This window comes from Humulus lupulus, chromosome 8 (assembly GCF_963169125.1).
Source record: "Humulus lupulus chromosome 8, drHumLupu1.1, whole genome shotgun sequence".
In the NCBI taxonomy this organism is placed as follows: Eukaryota; Viridiplantae; Streptophyta; class Magnoliopsida; order Rosales; family Cannabaceae; genus Humulus; species Humulus lupulus.
The window spans coordinates 125352672-125379640 of NC_084800.1; the positions used below are offsets into that span (position 1 = coordinate 125352672).

At 36.4% G+C, this 26969-nt stretch overlaps 1 protein-coding gene and 1 long non-coding RNA gene across 4 annotated transcripts; both read right to left on the minus strand.

The window, feature by feature from the left end:
- Positions 1 to 13911: 13911 nt before the first annotated feature.
- On the minus strand, positions 13912 to 19948 carry LOC133798415 (uncharacterized). 3 transcript variants are annotated; one of them, XR_009875869.1, is made up of 4 exons: positions 18062 to 19935; positions 17426 to 17578; positions 16758 to 16979; positions 13912 to 14162 (listed from the first exon to the last, which is right to left on the minus strand). It is a non-coding gene; the product is annotated as an uncharacterized LOC133798415 (long non-coding RNA). The 3 variants fall into 3 exon arrangements; XR_009875870.1 differs by lacking the exon at positions 13912 to 14162 and having other exon boundaries at positions 16641 to 16979; positions 18062 to 18346; positions 19644 to 19948; XR_009875868.1 differs by lacking the exon at positions 13912 to 14162 and having other exon boundaries at positions 16641 to 16979; positions 18062 to 19933.
- Positions 19949 to 22274: 2326 nt separating this feature from the next.
- LOC133798416 (triosephosphate isomerase, cytosolic) lies at positions 22275 to 26502 on the minus strand. The gene is made up of 9 exons (XM_062236688.1): positions 26330 to 26502; positions 25890 to 25965; positions 25426 to 25549; positions 24791 to 24875; positions 24499 to 24631; positions 24169 to 24263; positions 23760 to 23838; positions 22782 to 22864; positions 22275 to 22506 (listed from the first exon to the last, which is right to left on the minus strand). Exons 1-9 carry the CDS (start codon positions 26366 to 26368, stop codon positions 22456 to 22458), a joined length of 765 nt encoding a protein of 254 aa, XP_062092672.1. The 5' UTR covers positions 26369 to 26502; the 3' UTR covers positions 22275 to 22455.
- Between the last annotated feature and the right edge of the window lie 467 nt (positions 26503 to 26969).

Below are 26969 nucleotides of genomic sequence, written 5' to 3' on the forward strand. Positions count from 1 at the left end.
AAGCCTAAGTGGGAATATTGGGAAATTTTACCGTTTTTCCCTTGGGGACGTTTCCGGTACCCCGAGCCTCGGGATAGACTTAAGTAACTAAGGTTAGACTAAGAAAAAAATAGAAAACAGTAGAAACTTAAGGAACCGACTCTTCTCTCTCTCTTTCTCTCCTTTTCTCTCAAGGAACTTAGTGAAACCAAAGGATTTGTGGCTGGGAATTGGAGTTGGAGCTGAGCAATTGGAGGTTTTACTCAGTGGAAGCTAGGGGAAACAAGCTAGAAGCAAAGGTAAGAATTGAATCATACTCTTGATCATTAGAAATTTGTGTTTTGGCTGGGTTTTAAGGGTGTTTATGGGAGTTAGCCCAGAAATAACTTGGAGAATTTGTTCTGCAGTGAAGGTAAGCTCAAAATTATGATTTAATGTTTGAATTCTGGTGTTTTCATGGCTGGTTTGAGTGTGTGGGTTCAAAAGATTGAAATGATGCTTTGATGGGTTTCTAGACTAGATTTATGTTGGGTTATGTTGTTGAAATTATGTTAGAGTGTTAGGATAATTGAATTGTTATTGGGATGGTATAGGGTGGATTTGGGTGAGGTTTGAATATTAAAAATGGTGGTTTTTTTGGGTTCGCGGGGCTGGGCCGCGGCTCTGTTCTAGAGTGTCATGGCCCTTCGGAGCAAGGAAGAGGCAGGAGGGCTCTGAGATGAGGGAGCGCCGCGGTGCCACAGGGGCAGGGCCACGACACGTGTCTGTGGTCAGAGAGACCTAGCCTCTGTTGTAGGGGGCGGGCCGCGGTGCAGGTCTTAGGGGTCGCGGCCCTTAAGGGAATTTGTGACCTTTTGGAGATTTTAAGCGTGGGAACCTAGTCTTTGGTGCTCGGGGTCGATCCCACTACCGTGTTTGGTGGAATTCAATGTTCCGGAGACTAGAATTCTACCCGGAAACCTTTACTTGAATATTAATGGAATCCTTTATAATGGTTGTGACTAGGTGTACGCTTGAGCTTGGGGCAGGAGCGTGCTCGAGGGTCGTCTTTCCTAATCAAAGCACTTAGAATTAAAGGTAAGAAAATTGCACCCGGTTGTGGAATTTATATTGGGACTAAGGGTTCCCTATTTTGTATGCTCTTTAAAGAGGATGGTATTATGCCATGTGAATTGTAAATGGATGGTGTCACGCCATGTAAATAGTAAACGTGTGGCCTAAGAGCGCCGATGTTTACACTTGCGCACAGGGCGCGGCTCGGCCACTGGTAGCCGAGGATAGCTTATTATGCACTGAGCTCGGTTTAAGCGGGCCGGAGTCAGTGGGTTAAACAGAGGGTGCGACCTAAGTTTTCGGCCCTAACCATTTGGTGATTTGAGTGCAATTATTATGATGATTATGATTTGTTGGTTAGTTTAATGGCGGATTGTTAGCTTGTTGAATATTATCGTTGAATGGGTGAATGTTGTGTTCTGTTGAGTACCTGGTTATGTCTTGTGAAATAATTAAATATTATTAGTGATTGTGTTTTAAATATTATGTTTTCTTGCTGGGCCTTGGCTCACGGGTGCTACGTGGTGCAGGTATGGGCAAGGGTAAGGCAAGTTGACCATGGGTTGGAGAGCTCTGGGGGCGAGTTGTACATTGTCAGCTGCTCGTCCACCACGGTCGAGGATTTTGTACAGGAACGAGAACCTAAAACGTGTATTTTGCCATTAGAGTGGCTTGGTTACTTATAAGCTTTGGAAATTTTGTAATTACGTTATTTAAACCTTAATTTAGGATCCCATGTACCAAATATGTATTTTAATGATAGTTATTCGTTTATAACCAAAATCTTTTAAACCTAACCTATTTGTATCATTCGATTCACATTTTTAACCAAATGACTTGATTAGCAAGTCTCACGCTATTTCAAACACACAGTGTAACGGTCTTGGTTATCCAGGGCGTTACAACTTGGTATCAGAGCGTCCTAGGTTTAAGGGTTTCTGGAGATAGGCTGGATATGTACACTCACCGCTAAAGACAAGCTCGACTCAGGGTTCTGTAACTGAATATATTAGATTATATGCTTAAGTTTTGATTAAAATATGAATGTATTAAGCTGAATGGCTATAGGGAGCATGAGAACTGATAGGGCCTGGCCCTTAACTATTGTGTGATGAGATTGAGGCATGTTGATTAGCATGGCCATTGCATGTGAATAAATATTTGGATAATGGTTTGCCTACTAGTTGTATGTAGTTAATTGTCTGAATTGAATATATCTGTTATACTTGTTCATTTGTATGTAGGAGGCATGGTAAAGTGTGAATGTATTTGGTAGCAATAAAAGTTGGTAGTTAAATGTATAGCAATACGAATCTGTGTTTAATGTGCTTGATGTACGCATGAATATTGTGGTTGTCTGGACCTGGTTGTGGTTGGTTCGGAGTGTGAACCTCAGGGCTGAGGAGTTTAGTCAACAGTGGCGATGGAATTCAAATTGTTTGCGCCAGAATGGGTAAGTGGGCTTTGCATTGTGCTACAAGGGGGGGCTGCAGATGATAGTCGGGGTTGGAAACCTCCATTTGCCCCTGAAAGTTGCAGCGGATGTTTGTTAGTATGTGAGTAAGCTGTGGGGTCCTATAGTAGAGACTAGATGGGTGAATGGCAGGCTCTTCAGGGAAAGAACTGCTTTGCATAGTTTGACAAAAGGATTACCAGAGCTGGTTTAATACAGGGATACAGGCAGATAAAGAGTATTAAATGGAAGGCCAAAAAAGGGCGTTGACCTCTGGTTTGAGGGGGAAAATTCGGGTTTGTTTAAGAATTGGTTACTGGATGGGCAAAGCTTCCTTGGGGTATATGAAGATGAGAGGTCATAAATAAGGAGTGCACCAATTACTGGTGGTAGAAGGATGCCAGGAAATGTAATTCGGACCGAGATATTGGCATAATGGGTTGGAAAGAATTCAGATGGTGATTTGATAAAAGAGGTTATAAAGGTATAGTCTGAGCTGCGAAGACTAATAGGATTATAAGCTTGATTTGGAATGATAAGGTAACGATAATGTTTATCAATGAGTTTTGTGAGTTGGGTAACTCATTTTGGAAGTTTGGTACAGGTGGAGGTAGTTGGAAATGTCGGCTCGGTTAAGGGTCAAACTCTGGTATGGGTCGAAGTATCAGGGTTGCTCCAATGTATGAGATCTTCATCTGTGTTTAGGTGGCAATGAGGGCCATGTTAGTTGTGATTTGGGGAAAGTGAGGTTAGAACATGAATGTCATAGGGCAGGAGATGCAAAAGACAATACTTCCATTGGTGGAATTCAGTAAGGACCCACTTTTGGTAACCGAGGTAGAAGAACCCCAAGCAGTGCTATGGCACTTAATTTCTGATAAGAAGGGGGTTTGATTGTAAAGGTAGTCGTCAGGATGGTGACGGGAACCAGTGAGATTGTTTGGTATGCACTTGAGGCAGAGGATGTCACCTGGAAGGATATCAGGTGAGGGTACGATTTCTATATGAAAGATTGATATGTTAGGATGGATTTCCCATGGTTAAGGAAACAAAAGACTAGGATGTTTTGCTTTAGAAGAAGTCTGAGGCTAGTTCCTCGAAGACGATTAGTTGATTGAATAGTTCACGTATTTGGTTATATAACGAGCTGGGAGAGTTCGACGTTGAGAATATGCCTCAAGGGTACTGTGCGGGCTGAAGGTATTAGTGTTTGTTGAGAAGGTATTAGACACTTCCAGGGGAGAAATTGGGACACAAGTAATAGAGAGGTTTGTGGTGAGAGCAATATAGCTTGTCATATGGAAGCCTCGATGAGTTAGAATGAGAGTTAATTTGTTAAGAGACAACCATGGACTGTAGGGGATATCAGCTGGAGTACTTTAGTTGGACTGAGTGGAAACTAACCTGATCAGTGGGGAATTCAGATAGGTATACAAGGAAAGATTGGGTGTGCTTCAAGGTCGGACTACAGGTAGGTTTGATATCAGGAACAATGTGGCAGACGGTACTGGTTGACAGAAAGAATTACTGAAGCAGATGAAGAAATTTGACCTTGGATTAGTCAGAGCATTATATTGTGGGAATTGTCGATATCGTCTGTTAAGGATGAAGAGTTTTACATACTCGGTTATTAAACAGGACAATGTTTCTGGGAATTGATCTACGATCTGGTTATCACCAGCTGGAGATCAAGGAAAGAGACATTTAAGGAATTACTACTTGTACCGAGTAGGGTGTGAGGAATTGGTAACAAAGGTTCTTAACTGGTTAAGGTTTCAGCCACACAGGTAAGTTCCTCAAGCAGGAAATACAAGAGCGGTATGGACAAGTCTCCTTCAGGTTTACGGGCGGTATGCCAGATTACTCTCCAGTCAAAGTGAGAAGCGAGCGACTATTACGCTAAAGATGTTAGCACTAAGGAAGCAAGGTCACAGGTAAGGCTCTATGAAGTGTTAGTCTGGTCTCGTTAGGGGTATTCAGAATAGTGCTACAGAAAGAAGAGGGGTCAGGTATGAAGAGATTTGATTTGAAGTCACAAAGAAGCTACTGAAGAACATCTGAAGGACAAGAAGCACAACAAGACTGGTAAACCTAACCTATTTGTATCATTAGATTCACATTTTCAACCAAATGACTTGATTAACAAGTCTCAAACTATTTCAAACACACAATGTAACAGTCTTGGTTATTTAGGGCGTTACACTCTGAGATCATCGAGGCTTCTGATGCTTTTGAAGGGGATGGTGAGGAAGTGACACCCTCCGAGCGAGTTGACAGAGATCAATGATTTCTTTTCGTTATGATATTTTGTATTTTGTAACTAAGTCCCTATGGATTAAAATAATCGCCTTCAGGCTCATATCGAGGTTTTTTCCCTCCTCGAGATAACTATATGCTTTTGAATACATATTTAATTTTTGATCTATTCATGTTCCCCTTAGTCTATTGTTTTCTTATGTTTGCGAATTCTTGGATTCTTGTACATTCAAACTCTTAGGGGTTGTCTTTAGATCGGGATAGATTTTTGATGGCTCGACTAACTAATTTTAGTCGATATCTTAGTTGTATCCAGATTTTGCCCACCTAATTGCGTTATACCTGTTAGGAATAAAGCCTCGGATCTGGTCATATCCAGGGGTTTTAGTCTACTTAATAGCATTGTACCTGTTAGGAATCAGGCCTCAGACGTAGTCGTATCTAGGGGTTTTAATCTACTTAATAGCATTGTACCTACTAAGATTCAGGCCTCGGACCTAGTCATATCCAGGGGTTTTGTTGTAGAAATTTCTCAATCTTAGTTTGTGTTTGAATTTGAAAATTCAAGATTTAAAAAGTCATTGAATAATCAAATTTTCCAAACTCTAAGTTTCAGATTTCATCCGAATACGTTGAACTCTTTTAAAAGCTTTCTCCGGTTATGTGCCCCCCAAGAAACCAGAACTTATAAATGTTATAGGTTGCTTTTACAAAGTGAGCCCGTGATAATAAAATGACAAAATTGATTGTGTAATAATCCAACAGTTATTAAAACAAAATGGCTTTTATAGATAAGCCTTAAATAAAGAATAACTCTAAAAACAATAAAGAAAACAAAATAATTGATAGTTCTTTTTGAGGTGTAGAGCATTCCAGGTCTGTAGAACTATTTCTCCACTTAACAGGGCTAGCTTAAAGGTTCCTTCACGCAAGATCTCCACAATCGTGAAATGCCTGTTCGCATTCTTCGGTCCACTCGAACTTCTTGTTTCCTCTGAGCAAGTTGTAAAATGGGAAACACTTGTCAGTGGATTTTGAAACGAAGCAGTTTAAGGCCGCCACCTTTCCAGTTAAACTTTGCATTTCCTTGCGCGACCTAGGCGAAGGCATTTCCAACAACGATCTAATTTTCTCTAGATTTCCATCTATCCCCCTTGTGTTGACTATAAACCCCAGAAACTTTCCCGACAAAACTCCAAAAGTGCACTTTTGGGGATTTAAATTCATGTCATACCTCCTTAGTATGCCAAAACATTCTTCCAGGTCGGATACATGGTTACTGACAGTCTTTCATTTAACGAGCATACATTCGACATACACCTCCATGTTTCTCCCAATCTGGTTAGCGAACATTTTGTTGACTAATCGTTGGTACATAGCATCAACATTCTTTAGCCTGAATGGCTTAACTTTGTAGTAGTATACGTTATGCTCAGTCATAAAGATGGTATGCTCTTGGTCTGAAGGGTTCATCGTGATATAGTTATATCCAGAATACGCATCAATGAAAGACATGGGCTCGTGACCTGCGATATTGTCTACCAACTGATCAATTCTAGGTAATGGGAACCAGTCCTTAGGACAGACCTTGTTGAGATCGGAGAAATCAATGCAAGTTCTCCACTTCCCGTTTGTCTTTGAGACCAGAATGGGGTTAGCAACCCAAATCAGGTATCTTGCTTCCCTGATAAATCTGCATTTAAGTAGGCAAGCTACTTCTTCTTCCAATGCTTCCGACCATACCTTCCCCAAAAGCCTTCGTTTATGGGACTTTCTAGGCACATTCTTGTCCAAATTAAAAGTATGCATTATTATACTCAGACTAATTCCCACCATATCTTCATGCGACCAGGCAAAGACGTCCAGGTTCTTCCTCAAGAATTCGACCAGCTCCTTCTTCCTTTTAGCTCCAAGATTTTTCCTAACTTTTACAACTCTTGAAGGTGTTTTTAGGTCGATACTAATTTCCTCGAGATCCTCAACAACTTTGAGCTCAGATCTATCTTCGTCTATTCGCAGGTCAATTTTGTTCTGTTGGGCGACCTCATTATCCCCTTCTCGAGGTTCTTTCGTCCCATGGGTAACTTCCATTACCCGGGACTCCTTACCTTCTTCGTCTATGACCATCTCCTGCTGCTTGGGTTGTGATTTTCCCTTCATGGATACGTTGTAGCATTCTTGGGCGGCGAGCTGGTTTCCACATACTGTGCATATCCCCGAGGCTGAGGGGAACTTCATTGCCAGGTGCCGGATTGAGGTAATGGCTTCAAAAACCATCAATGCAGGTCGTCCCAAAATTGCGTTATACGTAGCAGGACAATCAATTACAATGAACTCAAGTATTTTAGTAATAGTCTGTGCATCATCCCCTAGTGTAACCACTAGTTTGATTGTCTTTATGGCCGCCGTCCCTTCACCTAAAAATTCGTATAGTGTCATTAAGGTCGCATTTAGATCGGTCACAAATAATCCTATCTTTTCTAGGGTGGACCTGAAAAGAACATTTACTGAGCTTCCATTATCTACCAATATCCTTTATACCCTTCGATTAGCGAGTTGCACGGTTACCACCAGCAGGTTATTGTGTGGGAACTAAACGTGACTAGCGTCCTCCTCCGTGAAAATGATTGGTTATTTTTCCAACTGTTGTTGTTTTGATAACCGTTTCTTTGGGATAAATTCCATACCGTTATGAGTTTTCAGATCCTGTATATACCTATTTTGGGCTCCATTGCTCGTGCCTGCCAAATGTGGTCCTCCGGCAATAGTAGTTATATCTCCTCCTACTATTGGGGGAGGGTCGACTTGGTTCTGATTCATCTAAGTCCTCGATTGGCTTGTCAGAGTTCGAGATTGGTTAGGTGGGACATTCCCATTATCACGTATGAAAGACGGACCCCCCTCGTGTCGAGTATAACTCATATCATCATTGCGAGCTAGATACCTCCTTTGTGAATTCAGATGATCACACAGGTCAGGATGTGGATCAAAATGAGGACTTTGTGCTGAACTAAGATGATTCATCAGGTTGTTCTTAGACCTGCCTCAACGATGGCTCCCCGTCCAGTAACTTCCATTTGTGAAACTTACAGCTCGCGGCTGAGATCGAGGACTTGGATTATCAGCACGTGCTGGTGGGACGTAAGTGTCTACTGACGGGGGAGGATTTCTCCTACTATTTCTGCAAGCTGAAGCATCTCTTTGTGAGCACGGTGGTGTAGGATGTCTAATTGGCGATGGCGAATGTCTTATCGGTGAGGCTATCCTCGTTCCATCAGGACAAACTAAATTAACCTGCCTTGGTTCTACCCCAATGTCCCGAGCTCTCTGTGCCTGGGGTTCTGATCATGGCGCAAGAGGATTCGCTAGGGTGTTTTGTCTCCATGAATTTCTCTCATCTTGCCTTGATGGGTTGTTATGGGCATTCCTAGGAATCTGTGCGAAAGGCACGGAGCTGGGGGTCGCAGTTCTGACCGACCGACTGACATGCAGATGATGGTTCTTGTGATGATCAGTGGGCTGAGCACTCCGGTGATTTCGCTCTAAAAGTTCAGAACTCGGAGTGGCGGTCTTGACAGAATGACTAAGTTTGGACTGATTATTCCTGTGGGACTTAAGGGACCCACTTTGCCTTTTTTCGACATTAGCATCAGTTGCAAGAGGGGGTAACCGAGATAGGACCTCCTCCATTTGTTTGTTTGTCCTAGCGATATGGCTCCTTAATTGGGCATTCTCCATCTCAATGGTTGTTAGATATCCTGGATTAGGATTTGGTGGGCGTGACGCTGAACTCCCAGTGTCGTCTTGGCCTTCCAGTTGCTTCCCAGGACGTTGCTGAACATCTAGGCCCTTTTCAGTAGGAACAACTGTATGATGCGCCTCTTGCCCACCAGGCTATTCCATTTCATTGTCATGCATCGATCAAGTAACCACCATGATGAACGTCGAATGAAAATTGTAAAGGATTAAGCACTTATTTGCTCTCAATGAAGCACCAAACTGTTTACGCGATTTTTTGCCAACAGTAGATTTAGAAATCTAATAAGAGTATTAGTGCTTATTTGCAAACCGTAATGAACTTATATGAACTCTTTCTTACACACACAATTTTACGTGATTCAGTGGTTCCACGAGACAATATTATTACTCTTCTCTCACAACTTCTGCAGAGTTTCAGTATTACAAAAAGGCAGTCCCCTTTCCTGTCAATTATTCCTGATATTTATAGTGGAATTTTCTAGACAAGTTTGGGTAACTGTGTGCATAAAATATGGTATAAATTTAATACAGATAATTCCCATTTTCATAGGGATATGATTGCCTAACAAAATATACTCTTGTTATCTCGGACAATAAATGTGCAATACAGCCTGGCCATTAATGAGCGTATAGAGTGCCTCTGAGTCTCTCGGGATCCTTCAGTATGCATCATGACCAGGTTTCCACGAGCTGAACATATTCAGAGCACCCTAAGGGGATCCGACCACTACATGTTTTGAACTAGACCGCCATCCTAAGAGGCGACCTACCAATTACTTGATTGTCATGCTATCAAGTCCTAACTTGAGTTGCTCACATCATCATTAGCTAGATGTTCTACTCATTTGCTTTTTCCATATATTCATCTACCAATTGTACCCCTATCTGAGTGATTAAACTCGTGCTAATTTTTAGGGTACAACAGATAAGTTCATGGCCAGCAAGAATACAAACTCATGTGAAAGGGATCAAAATGTAGAGGAATCGGCAAAGGATTCCACCTCAGAGAAGGGGGCCACCCCACAACAAGATTTAGTATCTCTTGATGATAACAAAACACCAGTTTATTTTGGATCTTTGACTTTGCTGGACAACCCAAAGGTAATGGAACCCAACTCCAGCATGAATCTATATATGACTAATGAGACTATATGATAGACCCTGCAGTTCAGAATTTGGATGCCCTGGACGACACAATTGTTGTTGTCATAATGGGAAGGAGCAACATTGTTGTTAATGGATTGAACATCCCAGACCTTGAACAAATGGAAGAGGCAGCACAGATAATGATTTATTACATTCACAACCACCTTCGAACGTTGAAACCCAAAAGTCCTTAATGGATATGTCCTCTCATTTTAACTTTGTATTCTCATAACACATTTGTGTTTTGTTAGCATGTTTATCTTTTCTTTTTCTTAGCATATTGGGTGCTTGCCTAGATTTTAGTATTCCATCATGTTTAATGAATATCGTAGTGTTGCATCATGTTTAATGAGTATCTTGTTTTACAGTATTTGAAGTCATCTTTTTTATATGGATTTATACCTTTTTGGACCCTGTATTTTGTCTCATTACCTGTTTGGACCCTGTGTTTTGACAAATTACTTTTTGGACCCTGTGTTTTGTAAAATGGTTAAAATAGAACTCTAAACTCAATTTTGATGAAGAAAAAATTGAATATAACAACACAGTTTTTAAGCAGAATGATTTTATTTTGGTTTAGAATTGTTAGTTTGGTAAATTATTTGTAATTTTAGTTGAGAAAACATTGATCAAAATCGGGTTTAGGGTTCTATTTTAACCATTTTACAAAATATAGGGTCCAAAAAGTAATTTGTCAAAACACAGGGTCCAAACAGGTAATGGGAAAAAACACAGGGTCCAAAAAGGGATAAACCCTTTTTATATACCATGTTTGTATGCATGTCTAAGGTCCTAGGGCGTTGTAAAGTGTTTAGAGTCATGTTGCCTTTACTTTGAACCTACTGTACAATCAAGTGTCTTCATCTTATTGGAACAAGTTCATGTCAATTCTCATTTTTTGTTGATTAAGTGGTGTGTGACTTAATATAAAAGAAAAGACAAAGTTAAATAACAAATCATTCCTTAGCTATTAGGAATACATCTACTTTATTCGAAACTCCCCAGTTAAAATGGAAAGATTTTGTGTTCAAATTTCACTAAGCACATACCCTACATTTAAAGGGCATTGTATCCCAAAAGTGGTAGCTAATAATCAATCATATCCCATGTAACACCCCAACTTGCTAATAAGGTTTAGGACCTTGATTAGCGTGCCTGTAGGGCAATAAGTGAATTAACATGTCAATATATGAGTTTAAATGAATATGTGATTAGAATGCATGTTTAGGTGGAATAAATATGCATGTGGGCCCCGTTTGTACTGTTAGGGGTAAAATGGTAACTTTAGCCATCTGAGGGCATAAATGTAATAATTATGTTATATGATTAGTACCACGTGTGAGTGGTGATATTATTGTGATGCACGTGCCGAGACAGTCCTAGGGAGCTAATTAGTTTGAAAGTCACAACGGGATTAAATACCCGGCTCGGGAGGAGCCTAGGGGTATTTTGGGAATTTTATAATTTGAGTTTGTGAGTTAATGGTTAATGGTGATTGAGTAACTTGAGCGACCATTAGTAACCATTAGGAGTAACAAATTTAGATGACAAAGTGGTAGATGCGAAGGGGCGCCGCGGCCCTGTACTTTGGCGCCGCGGTGCGAGGTTGTATCAGGAGCTGGGGGACTTTCTGACTTGCTGGGCGCCGCGGCCCTCAGTGGTAGCGCCGCGGCGCTAGGCTATTTTCAGGACAGGGAAATTTTTCATTTTTGGGCATTTGTCCCGGGGGCTCGGGGGATGTTTCCGTTGCATTGTTTTGGGAAATTGGAGGTCCCGAGAGTATGGGATTGGTCCCGGGAAGTGGTTTTGGATTGGTTAGCATTAAAGAGTGTTTTATATGGTTGTGACTAGGTTTTCGAAGAGGCTCGGGATAGAGGAGCGTGCTCATGACTTTGGTGCATTAAGAGGCTCGGGACACAGGTAAGAAAACTGTAGTACCCGTACAGCAGGGCATGGACCCATAGTGTTGTTGCAAGGCACGACCCTAGATTGTATTACATGTTAGGGTGTAGCCTTGATTGAATTATTGTATGCTTGAATGTTGTTTGAGTTATGCTATATGTGGTTATAGTAGAACAAACAGCGAAGGAGCCGGGAACGGCAAGTAGCCGAGAACGGCGAAGGAGCCGAGAACAGCGAAGGAGCCTGGAACGGCAAGGAGCCGAGAACGGCAGTGGGGTCGGGAATAACACTCAGCACATGGAGTGCTTATTGTTAGGGTGAGACCCCAATGGATACATGGGATATCCTTACGGTGAGAACTGACACCCTAGGCTTTGGTAACGCTTCTGGGACGGCATGGCCGTACTTGCTTGGTCTGATGGACTATCTATTTATCTGTGGATTATCTGATATGTTGATTATATAATATGCATATGTTATGTGCTGTTGAGTTTTCTTGCTGGGCTGCGGCTCACGGGTGCTCTGTGTTGCAGGTAAGGGCAAAGAGAAGGTCAACCAGCCATGAGTACGGAGAGCATGAAGCGGTGCGTACATGTTTGGCCTGCCCGACTGCTTTGGTTGGGGGCGTTTTGAGAAATGGCTGTATTAAACCGTGATTTTGATAGTTCATTATCTGTAAATCTATTTTGAGTTGTAAATATTTTATAAACCTTATTTTGGGATCCCAAATGTTAGACACTTGGAATTTTAAATGAAATAGAGTACTTTCAAAGATTACAGCCTTGTTTTTTTTGTTTAATCACACTTTTGTTCTAAAAACCTCGTTTAGCAAGTTTATTGCACATTTTAAACTCATTTAGTAACGGCTCTAAGGTAGTAGGGCGTTACATCCAACATATGAATCCCTACCATATACTATACTGTCTTTCCTTGGATTTAGCCATTTTCTCATTGGAACACTCTTCTATCTAACCCAAGATTTGTTCCAACATGTATGACTTGAAAAACATCATATCAACCCCAGCAATGCTCGACCAATACATACAAATCTACTCACCTACTCCACAAGCCAAGTTAGATTGACTTTTAGTTTGAGTTTCACTAATATTACACCATGTTTGTGTGCTTCCTTTTCTAGTTATGATTAATTATGTTTGCTTATTGTACCGATATTTGGTTTATGGTATGGATGGGAACAAATTATATAGCTTGTTTTTTTTATTTATGAAATTATAAGATCACATTAAGATCATATGGTAATTTTATGGTTAGTCGTGGCATGATTAATATTATATATGTACCGAGTTGAAAGAAGAATGTAAAGGTTAATACCATTTTAAATTATAAATCCATCAAAAGTATACATTTGTATTTTGTGAATATAGAACATCTTGTTAATCCTAATATTTCATCACTTTTTAAACCTTTGTACAAAAGGTTGTTCGAAAATAGAACTTCATTAATATAAAAAATCCAATCTATTGTTCAACCAATCACACTTTATGGAAAATAAGCATGTTCTTTATTGTTTACTCATCACGAATCCGAAAATGACACCTGCCATACCAAAAAGATAATAAGAATTGAACATCGACACCCAAATTGTGTAACATGCATCTTAAATTTTGTCTTTAGCTCAACCACATAGTATTTGTTAAGCTATAGTCACCGCTACAAGTGATCAAATGAGGGACACAATAAAATATTTTATTAAAAGTGAAACAATCATACATGCGCCTTTGTATATATGCTGTGTGAAAACTCTTCTCTCAATTTAATTCAATTAATTATTACAAGGCCTATTTTCGTAAAAAATCATTTCATTGGGGAAATTAGAGGACTTTTTGATTTAATATATATATGGATGACATTTTTACCTGGAAACCCATTTATCTATGGGTACCATGCCTTGATGGGTAGGGTTTAGGGTTTAGGGTAGGTTGAGGGTGCAATACATGTACTCGATGCGGTTATTGGGTAGGGTATTGGTATAGGTGTACCCAACTGTATTACTGTATCGGACTATACCTAACAACCAATCAAAATTTATGGAAAATAAGCATGGTCGTTGCATAGGCATACCCTAAACATCGAACACTCCTGTTGCCATCCCTAATCTTCATTTTGGAGCTGATCTATTTTTTTTGTCTCCTTATAGAATTTTTAGAGCTCCTTTAAGATGTGCTCTTATACATATGTTATGCCTTATATGAACTCGAAGAGTGGTTTTTGTAACACTCTAGTTAGCCAAGACCGTTACACTGTGTATTTTAAATAGTTTTTAACTCACTAAATGATTCATTAGGCCATAAATGTGCGTCTAAATGTGATTAATAGTCCAGGGTTAAAAATTTCAGTAAAAAATAATTGATATTTCATTTAAAATGTTAAGCTGTACATGTGATCCCATAATAAACGTTTACAAAGTTGTTTACAGTTCCAGAATGGTCATTACAACTCAAAAGCTAGAACATGCTGACCTAAGTGGCAAAAATATGGTTTAACCCTAGTTCTTCTGAGAAACCTTGGTTGTGGTGGTCAAGCGGCCGCATATGTACACTTCCCCACCTAAGCTCTCCAACTCATGGCTGGTCTAGCTTTCCTTTCCTCTTACCTGCACCACATAGCACTCGTTAGCCAAAGCTCAGCAAGAAAACTTAAGCATGCTCATAAGCAATTAATAATACATTATCAAATCATAATAAACATGTCTAGCAGTAATAACCCTACTCATGCATGCATATCATTCATATAAATGACTACAACGTCATATGGGACCAAATGCCCTAAAAAAATGATTAACTTACTCATATCGGGACCCGTTGCCCAAGTACATGACTAATAAATCACACTGGGGCTCAGCGCCCTAGGATCTGGGGCTAATAAGTCACTCTGGGGCCCATTGCCCTATCCTTTGTATAACCATCCTTGGAGCTGGCCCAGTGTACCTACACGCTTTAGTTTTCCACGACCATTGGGTCGGACAAGCGTTAATGCGCTCCTAATTAAGTCTAACATATCGACCAGCGCTCAACGCGCTATTGTCGCCCTTGACTCATAAGTCAATGCTTTTCAACCAACACTCAACGCTATTGCTTTCCTTGACTGTTAAGTCAATACTTTTCGACCAGCGCTCAGCACTATTGCCGTCCTTGACTCATAAGTCATACATTTCTCAATTACATAGGCATTCATCATATAACAAATATCCATATACAGAGCATTCAACATGCTTAATCAATCATTCACAAGCATAATCATAATCACGCACATTTACAGGGGCCCACGCCCAATCAAGATTATATGCAACATTCAGGCCAAGCCCTAATCATGTACATCACGTATTGGGTGCAATTTTCTTGCCTCAGGTCCGAGTGTAATGTAAAATAAAAATGACCCTCGAGCACGACCCTGATCCCGAGCCCCTAGTGATAACCTAGTAACAACCAAGTATAGAATCTCATCAAAAATGAATAAATAAAGGCTTCCGGACCAAGTCCTAGCCTCCGAGACATCGAATTCTACTAAACCAGGTAGTAGGATCGATCTCGAGCCTTTAGGTTTGAGTTCCCGCACTCAAAACCTCCCTGGGGCCCAAAATCCCTTAAGCATCGCAGTCCCCAAATATTTGAGTCACGACTCACTCAAGTCAGAGGCTCGAGCCTCTTCCCTACCTGCTCAAGCGCTGCAGCACACACTCACAGGCATCGCGTCTCAAAAGCCTTAAAATCACCTACTTCTCCTTCAATCAAGGGAGCCGCGACACCCCAAGAACAGGGCTGTGGCTCGACCTCCAAACTCTGATTTTCCTTCGTTTTTCTCATGCCAAATCCCTCCATAAACCTATCCAAACATAGCCAAATCCCTCAAACAAAGTTCCCAAACACCTTAGTAGCCCAAAACCATCAAAACCCAAGTTACAATCCAATCAAAAACTCATCAAAACTATAAACTCTAATCAAAGCTCTCAAAAACTTAGAACTTAAAGTTTGGATTACATCTGATTGAGTCGTTTTATAGTTAAATCCTTCAGCTATCAATCTTCTAATCTTCCCTAGTTATGACTATAACATTGCTTGAATCCGAGCTCTAAAACTCAAGTTTCCTTCGAAAGTGCAACGAGCAGTAAAAAGGAGAACGGGAGAGATAAAGTGTTTGAACGTACTTTTCTGTTTTTGTTAGGTTACTTCGAACTCAAGTAACTTTAAGTAAAACCCAAGGCTTGAAGTTCCAAAAAATGACCCTAAGGGTAAAATAGTCAAAATTCTCATAATTCTCTCCTAATCTCACTAACTCTAAATATATTCTCAAATATTCATTCTCATTACCCAATATCCCAGCAATGTGCTAAATACCCAAAATATCCATTGACTCACCCCGAATCAAGTATTAATCATGTTGTGACTTTCCCACTAACTTGCTCTCTAGGATCGCCTCGTGCCAAGTAACCCAAATATATTCACATGATAATGTAGTCCCACACATATATCACATATATACCAAATATACTCATAACATGCCAAATTACGAAAATTACCCTTCTAATAAGAAATGGGCCCACATGCATATTTAATACACCTGAACATGCATATCAAGTCATATTATAGTATAACTCACATAATCATGCAATGATACACATAAATATCACATATGCACATAATTCCATAATTTTCCATTCTGACCCTCTAGTCAAGGCCCTAAGTCGTATCATGAAATTTGGGACGTTACAGTTCTGTTTCCTAATTAAGATCCCAAATTTAAATAAAATGAATACACTTAGTATAACACAATTATAAACCTCATAAGTGCTATATATACACTACCACACTTTATTGGTGTATATTGCTATAAAAATTTCGTAACAAAGCAATTGTTTTGTATGAATATATAGTAATCACTATTTCTAGCAATGTTCCAGTTTAATAAATTAATGATACACCTAGGAATGTTTAATAAATTAATTACTATGTATTATGACTTGATACAGTTTTAAATTTATCTTTTTATTTTTTAGTTGATTTGAACATTGTATTGGATTGCATATGGTTTTTTTTTGTTACAAAAATGTAATTTAAAAGTAATTATAAATGTGTAACGATATATGAAACTTATACAAAAAAAATTAGTATTTTTACAATTTCAAAAAGATACCACCAAGTCATAATACAATATTTGGGTATCTACAAACTACTATCTTAAGATACAATACCTTTAAATGAATAGGACATGTCGGATTACCATATTTGGTGAGACAGAAACCTGCCTCCATCCAACTATACAGAAATTTAGCCTGATCAAGAAACATTGTGCCACTGTCTGCCCTTCTCATCTCCACGACTATAAATAGTGCAAATTGAAATGTAACAAGGGTCGAAAAACAAGTCCGTACCCGTTCATTTTCTGAGAGAACTCCTATTCTCCATTACTGTAACTGCCCCAACAACAAGATCAAACTCAGTGTGCTTGTTTTTTAGGGTTCAAAGTTCATTATAAATAATACTAACTAAAGTGAACGTATGTCATCTTTTTTGGGTCGAACCACTATAAATCTTTGTTTCATTAATTTATTGCTGCATTTATCTCTCTTTTCTTTGGCTCACTTTGAAATTTTACATACAAAACAACTCTTAATTTATTGTTTTGTGCAAGTTGACAGAATAAATGAGTCAACGTTAATTATGCTATGAAAATAAATGATTCTATGAAACGATTTGTGTTGAAGTAATTTTAGACTTAGTAAATGAACCCATTCCGAACTATAAGTTGTTGTCTCTAGCAACACCTCAGTTCCAAAAAAATACATTACAAATTATATAACTAAAATCAATGTCAAAAAAAAAATACATAATATATATCTCATATATTAACAATGCATACCTTACAATCATCTCAGGACCAAACAAGTATCACGCCAATCTGAAATTTTCTTCACTCAAGGAATCACCATAGCCGCCTTTCATTGAACTCGGCTCACCAATGCTCTTTCGTTTTAGTCCCTTAGCTTCACTAAGTTCATGATCACATTGCTCTCTAAAAAAATTCAAGGTTCCACATTTATTTTTCTCAACTCTAGGAACAATCTTTTACTCAACAATCATAGGATCAAAATTCCTAACATGAGTAACATAAGAAGGCGACTTCAAAAACTCTACATCTCCACTAAAATTTCTCACAATTAAATTTGATTCACCCCCACTAACCCTCCCCAAACTGCTACCTACTTAAATACTTTCCAAGTTCGCATCGCAACTCCAACATGTATGAGGCTTCAATTTTACCACATCTGCCTCTAAATATTTTACTCTATAACATAGTCTACTTATGTTGGAAACAACATTTCTACTCAATTCTTATCCCATCTCGACCTTTCTTATCTAAAAAATGTATATATATTAAAACTGAATTAATAGTCTTCAACAAAAAAATAATTAAATCACCTTAACATCATATGAGTAATTTAGTAATAAAATAAATAAATTTTTACATCAAAATAAAACACAACAAATCACATACCTCACAAGAACCTAATCCCCCATTTGTATCAACCCACTCAAGCATCCTATTAGTTTCATACTCAGACCACCAAGACATTGGATATAGACTTTTGTCTACGAATAGGACATTGCATCGCACATGATCCAGAAAGAGAACCTATCATTTAATATAGAAACACAGTATTATTAAACAAATATAAACTGAAAAAAAAAATTCACATTACATTATAGCAACACTATTATAAGTTGTCATTTACTAGCCTGTAAAAAATATAAGCTACCACGAACAAAGTTTGATCTCTTCCTGTTCAATCCAAACAAACCCATTACAAGAAACTTAAATGACATTGAAGCCAAATTAATTCTTCTAACACTGGCTACATCATTAATAGCTAATATTGGAACCTCATACTCTCGAGCAACATAAATTGTTGTGTTAGGCATTAGAAACACACTCACAACAAACAACAAAAATTGATGGATGAATTCCATATCAGTGTTGCCATTACACTTCAACTTCTGCTCCAACGAACTTATTAATATCCTACCCCCTTACAATAATCATACTTCGAATCTATTAGGTGTTCCCCACCATCAAAAATCCTGATAACATTAGAAAATAAATCGCTATTCATCTGAACTATACTTCCACTCAAATTCCAAATACCCTCACCTAAATCAAAATTATCAACCAACCAAGTAATTAAATTTCTTCTCAAACTACACTTTCTTAAACTTAGTAAGTTGCCAAAACCAATTTCTTTAACTTAACTTCTCTGGTCGCTATTAAAATGACTAATGACAGACACAACCCTACTTGGAGAGCATCGACTCGAAAACATTGTTGACTCTCTATCGTTAACTTCAAAATGTGAATTCATTATATAACTGCAACAAAAAAAAATAGTTTACACCCACTCAAATATACTTGCAACGAAAGAAATTATCAAAACAATAAAACCTTAACAAATAATGGAATTATAACTTCACCACATTAAATTATTCACATATCTTGGGAAAATATATGAAATGCATATGCAACGTGATACAAACTAAGTTCACAGTTTCAGCAATCTCAAATATATTTTCATTGTTCATGGTAAAATAAATTCCTCTAATTTCAATGCTTCCTAAAGTGCTAACTAAAAACTTCCTATTAATATTAAACTAGACAAATCACTTAAATATGCTACTGCCCATTATAACACAATAAAGACTAAAACTTCTACTAAAGAAAATTCAAATTTATCAGATAATATAAAAAAAAAAAAAAAAACATTAATGCTTACTCTAAAAATTAATCTAAAATAACCCACTAAAAAATAGTTTCCACAATAACCAGCACTTACACAGCAAACAATTACAATGATTCAAATTTTAAATAACTCTCCAATAAAGACTTTCTCAAGCATATAAAACTACACTGCTTACTCAACAAATACAACCCTGAATAACAGACTGGCTAATTCTTTTTTATTTTCATAGAACTACTGAAATACTAATTCACTACAACGATGCAAAGGGAAAAAAAAGAAAACTTAAGCCCGTTCTATTATCGATTCTGACGATCAATCTTTTAGACTGAATACTGCTTCTCTAACCTTCCTTCTGCTCCTCAAAAAACCAAAACAATGAACCCCGAACCCAGAGGAACACCCACGGTGCAGAGGAAAAAAAACACAAACAAAAGTTAGGTCACCTGTCGAACCATCCTCCTTCTATAACCGATTCCAATCATCAATCTTTTAGACTGAATATTTCTTCTTTAACCTTCCTTCTGCTCTTCAAAAAACTAAAACAATGAACCCGGGAACACCCACGGTGCAGAGGAAAAAAAACCACAACCAAATGTTAGCTGACCTTTCGGATCATCTTAAAGTTACTTTACCAATCTACACATTAAAATAATATAAAACACAGTACAATACCACATGACACACATCCGGTAGCCAATTTTACCTAAATTCGTTATCCTTATTACTAGTCAGTCAAATCTGAACCCTTGATTTAGTCAAACAAAGACTAATATAAAATCTAATGGACACAAAGCACCCGAGGTGTTCAATCCCTCAAATGCAACTGAGAGATTGAATAATTCGCCAAATATAAATATATACTTATTTTCTGACCAAAAAATATATTATATTTAAAAGTTTGTCCATAGAAAATGGCGTAGATGTATAAATAACATCAATAATGCTTTTTATGAAAAGATGAACGGGCATATATATCTTCTTTATAAAAATATTATAGATAACATAAATGATTAGTTTTAATGATTTTTTATTAATTTTTTGATATCTTTAATAGAATATTCTTATATTTAACGGAATATTATAAATATGACTTAAACTTAAATAAATTAAAATTTGATATTTTATAATAATAATTGTTTAAAAATAATAAAACCATATGTTTTATAACTTAAATTTAAACTTCATATATTAGAATAATATCATAATAAACGTATATTATAATATAATCTCCTATCAACTAATAATAAACTTAAATTTTAAATCCACCTATAATATTAATATTATATTAAATATATAATATATGATCTTTTGTTGTCACTACCAATTTTGAAAACTAGAACAAACATAAACTTAAACAAAAATAAATTAATTAATTAAAATATAATATTTTTAAGATATTTTATGATAATTTAAATAATTAAATCATGTTTATTTAAAAATAATAAATGCATACATATACTTTTTTTATCTTATAAATTTGTGTGTTAGTTTATTTTTTATTAAGTGATTGAAGCTTTTTTTCTTCATCAAATTTATCTAAGGACATTACGACAAACATTAGAAACTAAAAATAGTTGATGCATGTATACTATTCTATACATGTCATGTAACCATGTAAATATATATCTAAGTCGATGTTGTGTTTAGAGGTCATAATTGTATAGATTATTGATATAAATATTTATATATACTATAAAATTATAATTCATTCTATTATATATATATATATATTAAAGAAAAGTGAACTATTTTTATTAAAATTTTAGACAATGTTTTGCCCTAATTTTTTAAATACATTTATGTCATACATTATATTAAACATCTTTTATTTATTTTTATGATATTGTTTATTTATTTAAAATTTATATGATAATTAAAAATATAATAAAATAAATACATGTTTAAATAAGCATGTTTACAACTTTAAAACTAAGCAAACGTGTATTGCACGTTGCTTCTACCTAGTACATATAAATATATCCGCATAAGTTTGTTTAGTTTTATTTATAGAATTTATTAATTATTTTTATTAAATTTGTATAATTGTCATATAAATTTCAACTAAATAAACAATATTACATATAAAAGATAAAAAAATGACATAAACATATCAAATTAAAAATTAAACCAAAACATTATTTATGATTTTTTAAAAATATCTATAATATGATAATTTTTTTAAAAATAAAGATATTTTTTTAAAAAAAATTAAGATTATTATTATTATTATTATTATTATTATATTTTATAATATTTAAATTTATATTAATATAATTATTAAATATTTAATCTTGTATTAAATATTATTATAATAATCATATTTTAATTCATATTAGTATGTTAAAAATTAGGATTATATATTATTATCATGCTAATATTTTACAATATTTAAATTTATATTAATATAATTATTAAATATCTAGTTTTGTTATATATTATTATAATAATGATATTTTATAATATTTGAATTTATATTAATATAATTAATAAATATCTATTTTCAAGGTTAAAACCAGGAATTTCAATGTTAATTATCATTTAGTGACTGGTATAAATTATCAGATGGATTGTGTAAAATTGATTTTTGAGTACTGTTAATTTATTGCACAACATACAGCATATGAGTATATATAACAGATAGATGCTCCGAATATACGACTCAATTAGAGAGAAAAAACCCACACACATATATATGCATAAAGAATAAAAAAGCAGAAAAAAAATCAATAGTATGGCACAATTCTTTTAAATAAAATTTAATTGGGTAGGAAGTGGAAGACTTTAATTATTCATGGGGTGTCAAAGGTGCTAACCATTGACCATCAAATGGAGCAAGTTTTAGTCTAATGTTGTCGAATCAGACAATGGGTTCTAGTGTTTGCCCTATCTAATTCAAAATTAAATAATACACTAGAGGCTGATACCTCAAGTCAAAAGCAAGCACTGTAAAATTGCTTGTTAACCAAACCAAGAAAATGTAGTGGCATGCCAACAAACAAATTTATTCATACATTAAAATCCAGATCCAGAGGGACTGACCCCAATTACAAAAAGCTTGTTATTTCTCGAAACTTATCTATAAAATTGTGCGGATAGATAAATCTACCTCTGAAACAAAAGGTTTAAAATTGCCTAATATCAGGGCAGTTTCGAAAATTCAAGCATTTTTCTTCACCTCAGCTGACTTGATTATGTCAATGAACTCCGGCTGTAGAAAAAGAGCAAAAATTAGCTATACACAAACATAATAGATACATGGTGGTTATAAGCAAAGCCTAGTGATACTAGACACGTGTAGGCAAAAAATAATAATAATATAGGGGGGATTTAACCCTTTGTGTGAACATGATATTTTTTTTCTCGAGTAATAATTCAAATTAATGTAACTTTTATCAGAGATGAGAAAATATTCACTTTCTTCTAGTATTTTTCTTCAAAAAAATTTCTTCGGATTAAAGAATGTATACAGCTTCGAATAGTTACCTTAAGAGAAGCTCCACCAACCAAAAAACCATCAACATCAGGCTTTGCTGCCAATTCCCTGCAGTTTGCACCGTTGACAGATCCTGAAATAAGAAGGCATATGAATGAAGTCAAAGGAGAAGAATAAATATGTCTACACACGCAGAGAAACTTTCTCATAATTCATGTTCTAAACACCTCTCTCATACATCTCAACTATTATTAAGAACAGCCATGTCACAATAAGCAAATTCCAAACAGCAATAAAACAGATTCCGCAAGCTTTGAACTGAAAATCATATGTATTCTTCTTAACTAAAGCTACACATGCATATGCATCATGTATTGACTTCAATAGATTGGTCAGTTACATCTTGCCTTCTCTCACCAAGATAGGAAGTGTTACCCTTGAGCCCTAACCAATGTTTTACTGTAAGTGGACCACATGCTATTCAGAATGAATTTATAAACAAATGGTGTCTCCACACATCAAATGGTACATAGAAACTTAAAATATGTTTGATAGGAAGGAAATGTGGGTGGATGGAGGAGAGGAGAGGAGGGAGAGAGATGGCAGGAGATAAATCCTCTTGTTTGGTCAAACAAGAGAGATTGAAGGAGGGAAAGGAGAGACGAGAGTATAGCAAATCCTCTCAAAACTCCCATTTAGAATGGAAGGATTCACACTCTCCATCTTCATTTGTTGGAAATTACAAATATACCCTTTAAAAATATTATTAAAAAAATAATTATAAGGATAATATAATAATTCCATAAATAAATAGTCATCTATCCTTCCACTACTCCATCCTTTGTACCAAAGGACTTAAAATGATTATTACTCTCCTCTCCCTCCCTTATATTCTTCATCCTTCATCAACTCACCATCCTACCAAACAGTGTTAATTCTTTCTACATGTAGCAAGACAAATCAATCTCCTGATAGAGGAAAAAAACAGTAACATATAACACAAACATCTGTAACGATCATTAACGTACCTCCATAGATGATCCGAGTTGAGGCAGCAACTTCAGCACTAATGTTTGCTTGAAGCCATTTTCTCAATTCAGTGTGTACCTACAATGCAATCAATATGTCATTATACACTGACTTAGTTAAACAAATAAATGCAACCGACAATATAAAATTGTCCCATGTAATACAAGCAACAATCACGCTAAATATCTACATTCCAACATTTAATGGATATAACAAATGGGATTTTGATGATGGTGTGCAAAATTTAGCCCACAGATCATCAGCTCACCACAATTACTGGCTAACAAGAAATATTTTAGGACTAAAGATGCATCCAGAAATGTCTCCTAAGAAGTCTAAGCATGTATCAAGTTTATGCAGCAGTTACAGTAAGATGCAATCTGATAGTAAAACAGGCTTGTGACTTACTTCCTGAGCCTGAGCTGGAGATGCAACCTTCCCGGTTCCAATAGCCCATACCGGCTCATAAGCCAAGACAACATCATCCCAATTTGACACTCGGTCTGCAATAGAATTGAGATACAAAAGAAATTTACTACAGCAAATATAAAAATTAAACTAGAAATTCCAGTATACATAATTAGGTTTTTAAACAGAGCTCCGTTCAACAAAAGTTGGACAGATAAATTATCAAAAAATCATTAGAATAGAACTTTGGAAGGTCAAGGGAGTGATATGCTATAACACTAGACGTATGAGACAGCAAACTGAATCTTATAGACTTAACTAGAGATGTACCTGCAATTGCCTTCGTTTGTGCTGCAACAACCTCCAAGGTTGATCCTGCTTCCCGCTGCTCTAGAGTCTCACCAACGCAAGCAATCACCTTCAACTTTTGTGAAAGTGCATATGCAGTTTTGTCTCCAACAAACTAAAATGATCAAGTGCAGAAACTTGTTATTGGTGGGAGATAATCTCTTTGTAGCAGTGCTAGATGAAAATTACTTTCCATTACCATTCAAACCTTCATATGTACAATTCTCACAGCCCAAAATATAAGGGGGAAAAAAGGCGACAGTAAAAATATTACCTCATTGGATTCACCCAATATGAGTCTTCTTTCAGAGTGACCAATAATGACCCAAGGGATATCCAAATTGACAAGCATCTCTGCACTGCATATTTACATGACATCAATCAAAACTAACCATACTGCAAAGTTAACACATAAATGTATCACAAAACAAACTATATGCCATTGCCATCGGGCTTAAATTTAATCTGCACTTTTTGGATTATTTTAATCAGCTTAATGAGTATTTAAATACTCCATTTCCATGTCTACTTGCATTTTAATGAAAACAAACATATATCCACAAAGAGTCTCGGTTAAAGAACTTGTGGTTTAAGCTAAAAAAAATATTACACATATGAATATTGGATATGCATTTGAGTCAACATTGCAGCTTCAACCTTATCCATCTTCAGGTGTACATATGGCATATATTTTAACAAGATACATTTATGAGAGCTTGAACCTCTACCTCATACACACATTCACCCACCCAAACAAATGAGCTCAAGTGGCACATATTGAATGTGCATTCGTGTCAACATAGCAGCATTTGTGTCACTAATTCACTCTGGTACGGCACAAGTAGAGCCATTTAACTCCATGACACAACAAAATAGTTATATGATTATGAACAGTCATATCCAACATACCTAACCTCACCGGTGAAAGCACCACCCTTCTTAACCCAGCAATTTTGTGCAGCGACATGAAAATCGGGCCTCAATAAACTCTTCACTGTCGGAAGAAACACAAACGGAGGGCTAACCACAACCTCTGCAGGCGAACACAGACACCATTAGTTTAAAAAGCTCATAAACATCCCTGTTACTTCGATAAACAAAAAACATAGGCTGCAATGTAGACTGATAGATAAGATAAGTTATTAAAAAAGAAATTAACGAATCAGTATAAATTTGTCGCAGAAGAAAAGCTTGTCTCGGTTTTTCAACCATCACAAATAAATTATCATAAAAAAGCATGTAAATTTTCTTTAAATTTTTATATCAAGGACGCCGACTTTTTTCAATTGTAAATTGCTAAAAACAAACATTTAATGATCTTCTAGCTGAATGTCTTGAAATTATAACATCACAATCGCGGAAAACTAACTCACCCACAACATCTTGGGAAGGCACTTCAGCGTCATTGAGTGTGTTGATAATCTTCTTCACCTCCTCAGTGGTTCCATTCTACACAAGGTTTAGGATAATTTTAAACAAAATAATCGATACCTTTATGTCACACAATCGCAAATTAAGATCAGGTAATATTTGTTGCGGCTTCAGAATTCATATAAAATCACAAAAAATGCAGATCTGACTACAGATCGGGTAATTATTAAGAGCCAGATAGCTGAAGAATGATAATCAATTGATGAAGAAATATTCGTATATACAATCGCAAATTAAGATCAAGATATATTTTTTTTTTATTCATTTTAAAGACGATCAAAACAAGATAAAAAGCTTAATCAGGGATCTAGATTTCATTTTCCTTCGTTTTCTCGGCAACCAATCAGAATAATAAAAAAAAAAAATCGAATGAGAAGCTTACGCATTTCCAGTTACCGCCAACAAAGAACTTCCTACCCATCTTCTCGAGAGTAACGAAATCGCACGAAGTGTTGTACGAGAGTGTCTGAGACTTTGTGAGTGGTTCTTTGGATTTGGTTCTCTTTATTTTGGATGACAGTAGTTAGTGGGTCTGTTATATAATTTTATTTTCAGCCACCCATTTTTTTATTTTAATTTTAAAGTACTTAAATAATTTTATATTTGTATTTGTCTACGAAGAAAAACATTTTTTTTATATTTGTGGACGAATCTTGATGCCGTCCGATATTTATTTGAATTTACTATTTCAGTCTCGAATTTGGAATATTCTTGAAGCATCAAAGACGGTAATAGGTCAGCTGAAGGGGTAGTTTTGTCAAATTAAATACCAGGTGGAGGGACTGTGAGGCCCACAGGTTTTACATGCATGCTTTGCGCCTGAGGCCCACGGATTCTTAGCTGGTAACAGCGTCACAATCAGTGGGTGATGATGACCGTTAACTTTGAGAGGGGTGCCATTATTGTTTTTAATCTTTTTAAATTTGAAGGGTAGTTTGGGATACAGATAATATATTTAGTAGCTTGTTTGAGTTGTTCTAATCTGGAAAATTAGTTTAAATTTTGTCTGATTCTAGTTTAAG